Consider the following 15,176-nt stretch of genomic DNA (forward strand, 5'->3'; position numbering starts at 1 on the left):
TGGTTTCTTTTCTTTTCCACAACTCTAAATGATTAATAATGTAACTGCAGTATTACACATTTTTTATTGTTTACCACAAGAAATGTGCATTTTGCTGATATAAGGAGTTAAAGTTTCAAAAAGAATAAACTTGTGTATTATTTTAAAAGTAAAATTAAAGCCAATTACACGGACAGATGTCGTATAGCTGAGAGCATTTTATTTGCAAATCACAAAGTCATTTAAGGTGAGTGAATATCTGACCACGTTACAGTGTCCTGATTTGACGGCAAGCGTAGTATGGGAGAAAGGAACACTTCAAAGCAGGAAGCTGGAGGCGCTGCATCTGGTTAGAACAGGAAGGATCAGCTCCTGGATAACAACTGCTATTTCAGTACCCATGATAACGGATAACATGTCATCCAAAAAAAGAGGAAAAGCTATATTATTTTTGCTCTGATAAATGTTTTAAGCTGCTGACTTGACAGGCAATAATGGCCTTTTCCACAGCCATGTTCAAAACCACAGCCATCACTTTGGCATTTTGTGTACATTGGTGTGAAATAAAAATAAGAAATTGTAGTGTTGCTTTTTTTCATTACAGTTCATCTTATCTTATGCTTTTTAATCTGGTTGAAGCTGTCCTCCTGAGATGTACCTTTAAAGCTTCTAATGGTCTTTTATTGAAACGGTCCTCTTTAATCACCACAGTCGCTCTGACACCACACTCACACACCTTCTGGGACTAACTGGCCCTTTCTGTTAGCAGCCTCCTCTAATGACAGCGTGCCTGTGCTCACGCCGACACAACAAACTCTTCTTTGCTGTCTGCTCCGGCTCCGCTCATCCCTCTGGCCTCATGACTTGGGCTGCCTGTCGCTGACATTCTTGCCCTCCAAGCCTCAGTCACCCGTTAGTTCACAGGGGCTGCTGGTATTTAAGGCCTCGGGCTAAAGCCTTTCATCTAGGGCTTTGGGAAGAGCACTGGTCTGGTCCCTGCAAACAAACTGGGAGATAATGGCTTCCGAGACGCACGGGGAGGGGAAGGGGCAGCCACCACGCTTCAGAGTGGGGGGCTGAAGACAACAGACAGCCAGAAAATGGTTCAGGCTCATCATCTCATCCGCTGCTGAATACACAGACTTAATGAGGCCAGCCTCACATTTTTAGATGGTTTGAGATCATCAATGCTCTTCAGATCTGGGCTTAATTAATGAAATTAAGTCCTAAACTACTGCAATCCAGGACCTTAAGAAGTTTTTGAACATCCTGAAGGTTAAAAAATGCATTAAGATAACTTCCCCAATGTTTTGTGTTCCCATAAAAGCCTGAAACTACAGACGAGTCTTCAAGATCTTGGACAACCTTTTTGGGTTTCAAAGAAGGTAAAAAGGGTACCGTAGATGAGGGAACATTTTTTGAAATCTTTTCTATTATATATTAAATTCTGGCCCTTTTTTTTGTCATCAAGGTAATTCAAGCACTTGAATATGAGAAACCAGAGCGATAAGATGAGCAACACAACTTTAATGGTTCTTTCAGACATTTTAGGAATTTACACTTAAATCTATTCAGTTTTATTTTGACAAAACGGTTCTTCTGCTCGCAGTTTTACAATAAAAAAGTGATTTATTGAGAAAAATAAAGTTGTTCTGCTTTGAAGGTTTTCTGTTTTCTTCTGAAAGGAAAAGTTGCCATGATACTTGCCATCCACTTCTTTTTAAGATTATTGGTATAATTTTCTGTTGTCGTCATCTGAGGTTAATCGTTCTTCCACTTCGTGATTTTGGTTTGTGATAGAAAACCAGAAATTCTTCCTTTCCCGGATTCAGACTTTTATGATTTGGGACACAGTGGTCCTTTTCTAAATGCAGCCTCACATGAAAACAAAGTAAATCACACTCTGTCTTTATATATTGTGCAATAACAAAGCCAAAATTCTGAGGCTGAATGAAAGACACCCCCCACCCCCAAATAATTCCCTGGGAATCAAGAGAATTTAAAACATTTGGATTTAATGTTTTACATTTTTGAGAAAGATTGTTCAAAATACAAAGGCAGCATATTCAGTCTTCTCAGGACACCAAAAACACACAAGTCACTAAAATGATCAGAGAATTTAAAAGAAACACAGAGGTAACCAAAGCTTTTTTGTAAACTTACTTTTGACAAAATTAATCAAAAAATAACTTTTTTTTAAATTCGTTTTATTTTTTTTATTGAGTATAGAAAGATGGCTGAGATTTGCAGAAATCTAAATGTTCTGGAGCAAACATGGGTTGGAATGATGAGACTGAATGCAGGGTTGTCATGGCCTGACACTATTTGGTTTAATGCTTTTCAGCAAACACTCCTCATAAATACTCAGAGATGGAGAGTTGATGATTTGGGCTCTTAGAAAAGAAACTTGAACTCATTCATTCATCTTCTAAACCAGTTTCGTCCCTTTTGGGGTCCCAGCCTATCCCGGCCACTCATGGGGGAAGGCAGGGGGCATCCTGGACAGGTCGCCAGTCTGTCGCAGGGCCACAAATCACACACCCATCCACACTCACACTCACACATATGGAGAATTTAGATTAACCAATTAAGCTATGAATAAAAAACCACAGAATCAAAAAAGGATCTTTGAAATGTATTCAAGAGTGAAGCGAGCGACTAGTTTTAACCTGGACATTTTATAAATGACTATTCAGCCCACTTTGCCCTCTATTGGGAAAAGTAGTTCCACAGCAATAAGTAGAAGTAGCTAATTGAAATTCCTTCCATCCCTCTGTGTTTTCACTCAGAGCCCAAGGGTTTTACTAGAGTCCACCCCCAAAAAGTCATCAATCATGGTTCGGGCTGAACAGGTTTCCTGCACATCCAAATTCAAACCAGAGTTCTGATGGTTTTTGGACAAAGTCTTTAGCCCCGTTAGCCTATTGATGCAAATTTACATCAATATGGGGTGGCCGTGGTGCAGCGGTAGGGCAGTCGACCCATGATCGTAAGATTGCAGGTTTGATTCCCGCCTTGCTCACCGATGAGTCGATGTGTCCTTGGGCAAGACACTGAACCCCACCTTGCCTCTGGTGGAAGGTTGGTGCCAGTGTGCGAATGTGTGTGTGACTGGGTGAATGGGTCTGTTGCTGTAAAGCTCTTTGGGCCATGTAGGTAGAAAAGCGCTATATATATTTATATATATATATATATATATATATACATCATTGACAAATATTAGGAAATCATCAATACAGGCTGCTGTAGGCTTTGCTGAAGTAACAAAAGCAAAATTTTAAAACGAAAGCGTCATCCTCCAAAATGACTAGTTTATGTTAATAATAATAACAGATAAAACTGTTTGAAATGCGTATTTTTGATCATTTCATTTGTAAGGACCTTCCACTCTGTTGTTCTCATTTGCCACCTGTCCAAAGTCCAATTGTCACCACCAAGAAAAGACTTGAAGCTTCACACTGAAAGGAGCTATATTTGTGAAGGACACCTCCTCATCATCGTCATGAGCATCTATGCAGCTGACAAGATACAGAATAAAAATTAAAATGAATATAGAAAATCATTTGCCGACTGATAAAACTGCTGAAATATATAAATTAATTTAGTTTCTTTGTTAAAACTTCAGTTGTACTCCTCAGTAACAATAATACTATGGTTTCATTTAATATTATTTTTACAAACTATCTATACTTAAAGATGACAAAAAAAGCAGATTTAATTGTTCTTTTATAAATGTATATTTGAAAATTGGTTTTAATTTTTTTTATCTCAAACTTTACTAAATAGTTTTTCAAAACCTTAATAAGTCTCGACAGCATCTTGTTTCTGCTTGTTTCCTTTAGTGAAAAGTAATTTATTTAGCATATTTATTTGATACTCATAGTGACTTTGTTTACAATTATGATTAGAATAAATGAATGCAAGTTCTACAGCCATCACCATAGACTCTATGATTTCCTGTGATTTCATTATGCAGGAATAGGACATGAATACAAGGCAGCTTTGTGTTTTTAATTGAAAACATAGTTGTCAGAATTTGTTGATAAAAAGTATTTTACCAGCATTTATATTATCTGGTCCAAAATCTGTCTTTTACCAAGAGGACTTTCAGTCTGGACCTCTGGTTGTCCTCTGGGAGGGCTTTTCCCTCAACACCTCTAAGTCCACAGTGCGCCCCCACTCTGCTTCAGGGCTGGATCTGGTTTCTGTAAAGCTGACATTATCAGGCAATACCCCATGACTGGAAGCGTAGGGGCTTACATATCAGGGACGTTTGCATTCAGGTATTTATTTATTTGTGGTGTTGGTCTGCAGCACCTTTATGAGGGTGGTGCCTGGTGAAAAAATACGTTTAGTACCCCGGGCTGTTTCAGGGTCAGGGGGGGCAGCTTCCATCTGCACTCCAAAAGCCATCCTCTTCTCAGATAGCTGGGCGGAGGCATGGCAGTACATTCTCGCAGGCCCCCACAGAGACCTGAAATTGCTTTTGTTTTCCACAGTGCCTGCTTGTTCTTGCAGCTGATGGCAGAAATGTGAGACAGTGAGGAAATATTAGCAACACAAAGGCGAGGAAAATGTTTTGTCGACAGCAGTGTGCAGGAGCAACGATGTTGAGCTTTTCAGCTTTGTTTCCTCCACTACATCCACAACATGCCATGCTTTGAAGATCAGATATTCAACCTTTACTGGGACAAAAAACCCTTTTCATTAGGAAGAAAACATTTATGTTCCAAGACTCCCAGGTCAGGGTTTGGTCAGGCTGCATCAGTTTGAAAAAAAGCCGTTAAATCTTAACAATGTTAACTCTTCGTTGGGATCCTTCCCTGCTTTGAAATGAACCCAAACCTGGTGAAAGTGGCTGTTAGTGTTTGTACGAATGAAAAAAGGAGCTATTTTCCTGTTTCATTCTGGAAAGAAGCCATGAAAAACATCAGAGACACTACTTCTGTTGCCAAAAAGGAGAAAAGGTAGGTCAGTTTGGTAAAATGAGACCATGTAAGATTTACCAAAACATGCTTTTTGCAAGTTATAGTATTTCATAAATCTGTATGTTCAGCCATCACTCTTCGTAACCCTTGTGCTGTCCTATGCACTTTAACATTGGGAGTTGGGTCATCTAGACCCACTAGACAGTGCGCTGACATTTTTTCTTCAATGATTTGTGATCTTCACTGGTGTCCATGGATTACATGAAATCTTTCCACCTTTATCCACCTTTGTCATGGTAGGGAGAACACGTTAATGTAAGGGTGGGGTCATCTAAGATAGCACAAGGGATTATTAATAGCATTTCTGCATGTTACTTTTACAGCTGAAAAGGTCAATTCTCATGAAACCATCCACAATCTGAGCTGAATTTTTTTCTTCAAATTACCTTCACCTTGATATTAGTGGAATGTCATAGTCTGAAGATAAAGTTCAGCTTTTTCCATACACAGCGTGTTTCCCCATGTCTACCTACATTGGTTAAGGGGGTTGGAGGTTTTGTGTGTGTGGGGTTCAATTTTTATATTATTGCACTTTCGTTTTTATATACTGTTTAATTTGATTACCGTATACAGCAGTATGTGTTACCTTTAGAATGAAAAGCGCTATATAAACAAAGCTTGATTGATTGATTGATTCAAAATAAGACAATCGCAGTTATAGCTAGTTGATATCTTCTTCAATACTAGTCTGACACTGGGGTAAATGAATCTGTTTATATTTTCTGATTAGAATTGCCTTCTTTAAATTCGGTATCATTCAGTTTCAGCCTGCGTTTAGAGGATAAGATGCAAAAGAGAGTTTATCTGGCTGTGAATCCCCATTTAGAACAGGAGTCACACTGGATGCAGCTGTCAGGAACTGGAGGTGTAAGGGCCAAAATGCAGGAAACGGGGCATGGAGGCAAAAATCTAAAGATTTAATAAATAAACTTAAACAGGACAAAAACTGTGGAGAAACAAAAACCAGGTAAAGCAGATGACCTGACAATGTAAAAATGAAAACCGGACACTTCTGCTTACAGAAGACAAGTAACAGAAATGAAGACAGCTGTGGATGATTAACGTGAACCTGGAGTGACTTAGAGAAGTCAGGACATGACCAGAAACGCCACGGAAAAACCAAATAGAACCACAAAATCCTCACAGGAACGTGCAATTTCATAAAACGCTATTAGTAATTTCATCATTCTGGGGAAAAAGTTGTAGGATGTCTGTGTTTAAAAAATCACCATCTGTATTAAACTTGATTCATGTTAATTACGACTGCATCACATTGTGTCAGTATAGACAACCTTCAGTGTTTTATTGCTTTTATGTCTTCCAAGTCTATGACAAAGTGAACTCATGTTGACAATGATTGACAATCATTTGTTTACATAAAATAAAGAACAGTTGTTTCACTTTTACCTATACAGGTCACATAGCTGTGTAGTTATTTATTAGTAGCTTATTTTAAAATTTTACTTAATTTCTGTACTGTTTAAAGGGCAAAAAAAACTATTGCTTTTGATGCCGTTTTCCGACTTCTTTCCTCTAAAATCCTGTGCACGCCCCTGTTCCTGTATATAGAAAGAGCAGAGAAAATTAAATGTATTGATTCATATTTATACTTTTTTTGCTTAATATTCCTAGAAGTATATCTGAACTGTTTCTTTAACACAAAGCTAAAAACACTGTGGTCTTGAAAAAGTCTTCTGTTAATTGAGATGGTTTTGCACAACTGCTGATTCAGAATCAGATTGTCATTTCAAACGTTTTTTATGTGTTTGTCAGCCTAAACTGAGTCATCCAAACTGGTCTGGTTTTAGTTTTAAACCAACTGTTGAGAAAAATGCTTCACTGCAAAATTGCTGTGTAAATCAGTCACAAGGACTGTGAAGTTAAGTCTACTCCCCCCCCCAGAAAATGACAATTGTCTTTTGTGCAGCTAATCAGCAGTTATATCTGTCAGCTCTAGACTAAAAGGATGAAAATGTCTTTCAGATGTATTTTTCTTTAACATACTATATTCAGACCACTGTGTAAACATTTTTTTTAATTCAAAAACATGGCATTTCTGCAAAGTTTGAAGCTGAATTGAAAACATTCAAAGTTTCTTCAATCATACTGTTTATTTATGGTATTAACTGGTTGAAGCTATACAAAAAAATGACTGATTTCTGGCCAGATTCCTTAGCCCACTATGAAACCATCCTCCAATAAAGGTGATGCAGTTGTGAGCCGATGCGTGTCCTGGCGTGACTCCGTGCGTGTGCTGGGGGGGCTCCTGGAAGTCGAGAGCCCTCCCTGACGTGAGGGGATGCCTCTACTCGTGACGTCATCGCGCTCCTCCGGGTGGAGAGCACGTTTGTGAAACAGACAACAGAAGATGAGGAGACATCTGACTGGAGGCGCGCTGGACGGACTTCTGCTCATCTGTGAGGGATTCTGGAAAATACTGTTTTTCTCTCTCGTTTTTTTTTTTTCTAAAATTGCACACCTTTACCTACAGCCTATTCATTTTTTCTAAGTTTTAAAATAGGATTTATTTTTTTATTGTTTTAATTTCGACTCAATTTAGTGAAGTTTTAAGGGTAAAGGTGCAGCTGGGACTACTTTCCGAGGCAAAAAATGATTTTTGTAAACATTCAAATCTGTTGTTTACGTCACACACTTCTTTGCAGAAAAATCTCTCAGTATTTTGATGAATAATTAACAATATAAAGGAAGGTGAAGGAATAACTACAATGCTTTTTTGTCTTGAGAAAACTGAAAGATTAATTGTAAAGAACAAATGTAGGTCTATATTGTTTATTTTTGATTGATATTTTTCTTTTTAAAAGCAAAGGCAGTCAAAACGCATTTATTAAAGAGTAGCCTACAAGGTTCAGGTTTTCCATAGCATGTTATATGTTTAGTCTTAAAAGTGTGACTTTTTTTTATCAGGAAAAATTGTTGACTCAGTTTTCTGAGCACAAAACACCTGGAAATATTAAAAGGCGTTTCTAGTAAATTTAAGTGAATTTATCATTTATTTGATCTAATTGAGTGCATAAAATGAGATCTTAACCTGCTTCATGCATTTAGTGTTTTGCAGACTTTAGGCTTTGGGCACTGAGTAAAATGGATCGTTTAAATGCATTTGTCCCCACAGAGTCATGCCGAGTCTGCACCGCCCCCTGGTGGTCGTTTGGGTGTACCTCCTGCTGCCCGGAGGCCGGAGCAGCTTCTATGGGTTCAACAATGGCTTTCACTACCAGGATATCAGCAACAGGAATGGGAACGGAGAGAGTATGTGCTTTTTATTTAGCATGAAGTCAAAGGAGAACTTTTATTTGAATATAGTCAATAATGCTAAACTCTGTCATTAGGATGTGTTTTTTTCTTTTAACCACACAGAACAAATCTGCTGCTTCTTCACCAGTGCTGTGCTAATTACTTCCAAACTGTCTCTCATTATATTCCAAATAATGTCATCCTGATGCAACTTTAATTAAGAATTCAAGAAAGTTAAGTGAAAAATGACATTTTCTTCTTTATTAACTTTGGTGCACCGTCTTCCTTTGTCTCCTTTTACTATCAAATATAAGCATGAAAACATTGGTGTGGAATACAATTTAAAAGAAACACGTAAAAGCAATTCTGTACTCTAAGAACTCTGTCTCTGAACAGCAACTAGACACTGTTGTGCTGCAGAAGATAAAAATATGTGAGCTTTGAGATTATTTCAATAATTAACCACTCTAACATTTGATTAAATCTTTTACCGTCATTTGGATCAGCCATCTGACTTGTTAAAATCTGACAGAACCTGAAGGACTTTAAGCTAAAATCCTTACTTGTTTTAAAATTATTATCTTTTTTCCAACGAGCCACATTGTAGGGATAAGGGAGCCGCATGTGGCTGCAGAGCCTCAGGTTGCAGACCCCTGGTTTTGTCCACAACAGATTTACAAAGGGAAAACCGAGACCAAACAGAGAACCAAGGCTTAATTTAAACAAAATTAAAATCTGCATAACTATTAGCAGGTTGATATGACTGAATCTAGCTTACAGCAACCAAACAGACAGATGTTGGCTCTGTGAAGAAACAAGACTAAGCACAATTACAATGAACACTAAACAATACTTTTTGGGGTCTAATAAGGGGATGTTTGGGTCTTATAAGGGAAAATGGTATGTTTAGCTCAGTTGAATTAGCTCCACACTGATTACAAAAAGCTTAAAGTAATCGACCACTCGCAGAAAAAAAGGATTTGATTTGTAACTTAAATAACCACTGGTTACAACAGATGTCTGCAGAAGAGCATCTCTGAATTTACAACATCCAACCTTTAGGCAGACAGACTACAGCAGCAAAAGAAGTCCACACAGGGCACCACTCTTGTCAGTTAAGTACAGGAAACTGAGGCTACAATTCACACAGACTCACCAAAATTGGACAGTAGAAGATTGGAAAAACATTGTCTGGTCTGATGAGTCTCCATTTCTGCCGTGACATTTGGATTGTAGGATCAGAATTTGGCATCAACAACATGAAAGCATGGCTCCATCCTGCCTTGTATCAACGGTTCGGGGTGGTGGTGCTGTCATGGTGTGGGGGATATTTTCTTGGCACACTTTGGGCCCCTTAGTACCAATTGAGCATGGTTCAAACCCCACAGCCTACCTGAGGGTTGTTGCTGACCATGACCATCCCTTTCTGACCACAGTGTACCATCTTCTGATGGCTACTTCCAGCAGGATAAGGGGCCATGTCCTAAAGCTGGAATCATCTCAGACTAGTTTCTTGAACATGTCAATGAGTTCACTGGACTCAAATAGCCTCCACAGTCACCACATCTCAACCCATTAGATCATCTTTGGGATGTGGTGAAACGGGATCATTGATAGCAGCGGACAAATCCTCAGCAACTTCGTGATGCTATCATGTCAACATGGACCAAGCTCTCTGAGGAATGTTTCCAGTGTCTTGTTGAATCTTTGCCACCAAGGATTGAGGCAGTTCTGAAGGAAAAAGGGGTCCAAGGTATACTTAGTAAAGTGGCTGGTGTGTGTACTTGTGCTGTTTTATTTTTGGTACTATGCATCAACATCATCAGGGCTTTCAGTCAGAAGACCCAGAAGAGGTTAAAATTATTAGGATCTTAGATTAGGATTCTCAGTTTTAGTAATTTACTCACTGATGTCAGTATAAATTGAGATTACATCATTCAACACATTTTCCACTGTTTTCTGCCTTCCGAAGTCTACTTCAATGGGATCCGTCTTCTTGTGGAATCGCCCCAGTCTTCAGTGTCAGGCACCAGGGGCAGCAGCGTCACTCTCCCCTGTAAGTACCGTTACGAGCCTGAGCTGACCGCGCCACGCAGGACCCGCGTCAAATGGAGCTGGTTACCTGCTAACGCCATCACAACAGCTGTTTCCTCTGATGCCTTCACCACGGAAACCGAGGTGATGGTCGCCATGGGCAACCGTCACCGCAGCTACGGCGGCTTCCGGGGCCGCGTACGACTGCGGCGCTCAGCTCCAGGAGACATGTCCCTAGTCATCAATGAGCTGCAGCTGAATGACACTGGGCGGTATCGCTGTGAGGTGATCGACGGCCTTGAAGATGAAAGTGTGACCGTGGAGCTGGAGCTGAAGGGTGAGATGCTCTTCGAGACCATCTGTTATAGTATACTGGCACTACAAAACCTGTTAAAAAAATGCAAGTACACTCTTTATTTGGTCTTCATACTTTTGTGATTTAGTGAAATAGCTTTCCTCCAATAGTCAGCACACATTTTTAAGATTTTGAGCCTTATAAAAAAAGAAAAGAAAGTATTTCTAAATGTATGTTTTTATGAAGTTTTGTTTAAAAAATTGGTGTTTATTAATCTACAACACAACATTTTAAAAGCAAAATATCTTAAATTAAAACATTTAAGATGTCACAACAATCCAACATTTGACGAAAGCAGGAAAAACTGCTACAATGATGTTTGTTTTGTGGAAAACAAATGCATTATAGCTAAAACAGGTTTGGGCAACCTAAGAAACTGCAGCTTCATGGTCTCTTGTTTTATTGCCCAGAAAATTCCTATTTATTGACTACTAAATGATCTAAATCTGTATATTCTGTTCATAGGTGTGGTGTTCCCCTACTACTCCAAGAAAGGACGTTACCATTTTAACTTCTTTGCGGCCCATCAAGCATGTCAGGATCAGGAGGCCACTCTGGCTACAGTGGAGCAGCTTTTCTCCGCTTGGGAGGAGGGCCTTGACTGGTGCAATGCAGGATGGTTGGCGGACGGCACAGTGCAGTATCCTATCACGGTGGCGCGCCACAGCTGCGGAGGAGAGGACCTGGCTCCTGGTCTGCGCAGCTATGGTCAACGGCATCGTTTTTTAAACCTTTACGACGCTTTCTGCTTCTCTGCGTCTACGAAGGGTGAGTGTGAGCACGTCGCGGCAGGAGTTTTAGCCTTTTCACTGACTGTTCTGTTCTGCTGTAGGGAATGTCTACTTCTTAAAAGATCAGAAGAAGCTCAACTTCACTCAAGCAGTCCAGGCCTGTGTTAGGGATGGAAGTCAAATTGCCAAAGTGGGTCATCTATATGCTGCATGGAAGCTGGCGGGATTTGACCGCTGCGACGCAGGCTGGTTAGCTGATGGAAGTGTCCGTTATCCCATCACCAAGGCTCGTCTTAACTGTGGTCCACCACAACCAGGAGTGCGCAGCTTTGGATTCCCCCCTCTGCATCGGAAATTTGGTGTCTACTGTTATCGTCAGCCATTTTTAGAGAACAAAAAGTAATTCTGACAGTGAACTGTTTTAAAGCTGCACTGACAGTGAACTGTAACTGCAGAGAGGACAAATAGAAGGAGTTGGTTAATTCTATCTGATTTAAAGTGACAGTAACTCTTTTTTCTCACTTTTTCCTTATCATAATTTATCTTCTATTAATTGTGTCAAACTATTCATACATTCATCATAATCATTGACTGTATATGTAAACTAGAATGAGTGACCCCTACCCCTAGGGTTACAAATAGGAAGTACCCACTGGCTCCAAGAAGCCAGACTCCCATAGACATCAATGGAGAAATAAACAGCTATTACTCTGTCATATTTGTCAGAATAACCATTCTTGATCTGATACCTTTTTTAACTTGTTCCTAATAATCCTAACTTTTGTCATAATATGTTTACTGCAGTGCAAGTTATTCAAGTTATTAACTGACCAATCAGATGCATTCAAAATATTTTAATTGATTGACAGATTCTCCTGAGCCCGCTTTTAAATGGATTTGAAGGGGTGTGGACTTCCGACAAGCTGATTGGCGAGAGTGGTTGCCATAGCAATGTTGACTCAGACCGACTTGGACCAATCACTGCTTATTGACGTAGTCTGGCGACAATTTTGCAGCATAAATATAGCAAATAAAAGGCAACTAAGGTAGTGTGGTTGATGAAGGACCCAAAATGCAGAAACGGGAGGCAGGTGGTTCCAAGAAAAAAGGGATTAATTCACATAAACGAAAGTGCTGCCGAGCAGGGAAACCAAACAGAACCAACTCTCTGTGTAACCAGGTAGACATGGAAGAAGACAACATGGACCAGCACAGAGAAAGGGAGAGACAAGACATATACAAACAGGACTGACAAGACACAGGTGAAAACAATCAGAGGAGATTGGGACCAGGGAAGTAAAACTCAAAACTAAGACATGCAGGAAACCTTCAAAATAAAACAGAAAGCAGAACTAAGGCATACACAACTCTAATCATGACTGTAACAAAACAGTAGGCAAGAATTAAGGCAAAAAAAAACCCCAATCATGACAGCTACATTGACTATTGATTGGAGCCACGAGTGGGAGTAAGCCAATTTTTTTGTGGGTGCCGTCACACTTACTCAGTCCAGTTCTCATGTACAGTCAATGATCATAATGTACCACATGAACATCAGACCCGATGTAATCTGAACTGACTTAAATTCAAACCTGTAACTTTTTTTATGTTATCATCCTTTCTTTGAAAACCCTAAAACCACAGTTTAAAACCTCTGAGTTTGCTCTCATTTAGAGCATCTTAGTATCAAGAGAAGTTGATCAATATGTCATGTGTTGTTCTTTTGTTCTATTGTGGGGTTTTGTCCCAAAGCTGTTGGATGGACTGGAGATCATGGTGGAGAAATGACCGTCAGGTTCGTGCTGCATGAAATCCACACAGAAAATATATATATTTTTGTATGGATCTGTCTGTCAACAAGATCAGGTTCTTACTGTTAAATGTATGACACATAAGATAAGATAAGAGATAAGATCAAACTTTATTCATCCCACAATGGGGAAATTCTTTTTATCTCCAGCAGCAAAAAAAAAAAAAAGAACATTCAGAAGTACAAACAGCAAACAGAAAATAACTAAGAAAAAATACACAGCATAAGCAACTGTGGAAGAATAAAAAAAACTACTGAAAAATAAAGACAACAACAGTTTACAAAATAAGTTAAATGAGTGAATGAAAAAACAAAACACCAAAACACAGAGGGTCCGTGGAGTGTCACTGTAACGCGGTGTTGTACAGTCTGCTGGCTGTGGGGAGGAATGACCCGCGGTAAAGCTCCTTCTTGCAGTGTGGGGGCAACAGTCTCGTGCTGAAGGAGCTGGTCATAACTGAACATTTTAACACAACTAACAAGGCAACTCATCGTGTATTAATTCTTTGTACATTCTCATTTTAGAGGTCTCTTACAATAAAGGAGAATTTGATCCCAGATGAGTTTATTGTTTTGTGGTATTTTTGTGCCCTTCCATTGTATATGTGGGGTTTCTGCTGGGAAAAAATATGCATGTCTATAGTGGGTCTTTGATTCCACATGGGTTTCACAAGTAAAGTCAGTGCATTCATGTTTTGCAGACATTCAGACTCCTCCTCACCTTCCAAAAAAAGGGAAAACCTCTAAAGTCTAAAGGTCTGTTGATTTCTTGAAGAGTTCAGGATCGTCAAACACTCATGTATGTTGTTTCCAGGGCACGCCTACCAACTGAATGTTAGTTATTAGAATAGTTTTGAAGTTTATGCAAACGATTCCTAAAATAATTATTACAAGTGTGGAATCTTTCTTTGGGGTTTTGTCCTGTTAAAGCAATCTTTGAAAACATTTTTTTTTATTTGTTTAAGACAATTCATAGCTGTCAGATCTAAGTGTCCTTAGATCCTATCCTTCCAGTACTTTGTACACATTTTATATACAACAAACTATGAAGCATACATGTTTCCTCTGTTTTAGTCAGAGTTCTTCAAAGTGCTAATGTTAACTGTTACATAAGAAATGACAAATGCTCTACTCTTAGACTTTCTGCACTAAAATCCCAGACTTTTGAGCAGCATAAGGGCACCTTGATGTTTCAAGGGAGTAGAAATTCCATCCCCTCATTTTTCTCTCAAATCTTAAATGCCAACTTGTGATTGTTCTCTGATTAGATTAGAACTGCCATGGAGTCTTGGTCCAGTTTAAACCAGTGTCAAATATATTACGTCATGTGAAATGTGCTGTTTTTGAATGATAACTAAATGGTTGTCAGCTTTATTCTAAATTCTTGTAATATATAAGCTACATTGTTTACATAGGTTGTGGAAGAGGTGACTGTTCCATTAAACATATATTAGTTTGTCATTGTTCTTATGCATTTGTACTGTTTTCCACGGAGTAATTAAAGCACTACAGTACTCTGCTACTTTGCTGTTGTACAGTTAATTGCAAAACAGGTTAGGCTGACACAAATTCCACTCCAGAAAAAAGCTGCTAGTTTTCTGAGTTTCATTGGGCATAGCAATCAAACTATTGTTCTTTAAAAGAAAAAAATATTTCCCTCTTTATTTTATTCATATTTTTCCTTACACTCTTTCCAGCAGGGACTGGTGCTGTAAACAGCTCCGACCTACTTCCGGTGGCTCACCTGACTCAAGTCTGTGAGCCGCGACCATTGACTGTGAAAACAATGGACACCTCAACTCCTCCCTTCTCGTGGCCCAAATAGGAAGTACCATTGCTTCCTGATACGGGCGCCACCAAAATTAAACAGTCCACAGTGAATGGTCCGAGTCGCTCTTAGTCACCGTATCTATAGCAATGGTGAGAGTAATTGCCATAGATACGATGAAAAAGAGCGACTCGGACCATTCACTGTCGACTGGTTCCAACATGGTAGCGCCCGTATCAGGAAGCAATGGTGAAGG

At 39.3% G+C, this 15,176-nt stretch overlaps 1 protein-coding gene across 1 annotated transcript; it reads left to right on the forward strand.

The window, feature by feature from the left end:
• Positions 1 to 7,266: 7,266 nt before the first annotated feature.
• Positions 7,267 to 14,674, forward strand: hapln3 (hyaluronan and proteoglycan link protein 3). Its single transcript, XM_004069411.4, has 5 exons — positions 7,267 to 7,384; positions 8,101 to 8,237; positions 10,195 to 10,593; positions 11,077 to 11,379; positions 11,444 to 14,674. Exons 2-5 carry the CDS (start codon positions 8,105 to 8,107, stop codon positions 11,743 to 11,745), a joined length of 1,137 nt encoding a protein of 378 aa, XP_004069459.1. The 5' UTR covers positions 7,267 to 7,384; positions 8,101 to 8,104; the 3' UTR covers positions 11,746 to 14,674.
• The last annotated feature ends 502 nt before the right edge of the window (positions 14,675 to 15,176 follow it).

The sequence above is a fragment of the Oryzias latipes genome, chromosome 6 (genome assembly GCF_002234675.1).
Source record: "Oryzias latipes chromosome 6, ASM223467v1".
Classification (NCBI taxonomy): Eukaryota; Metazoa; Chordata; class Actinopteri; order Beloniformes; family Adrianichthyidae; genus Oryzias; species Oryzias latipes.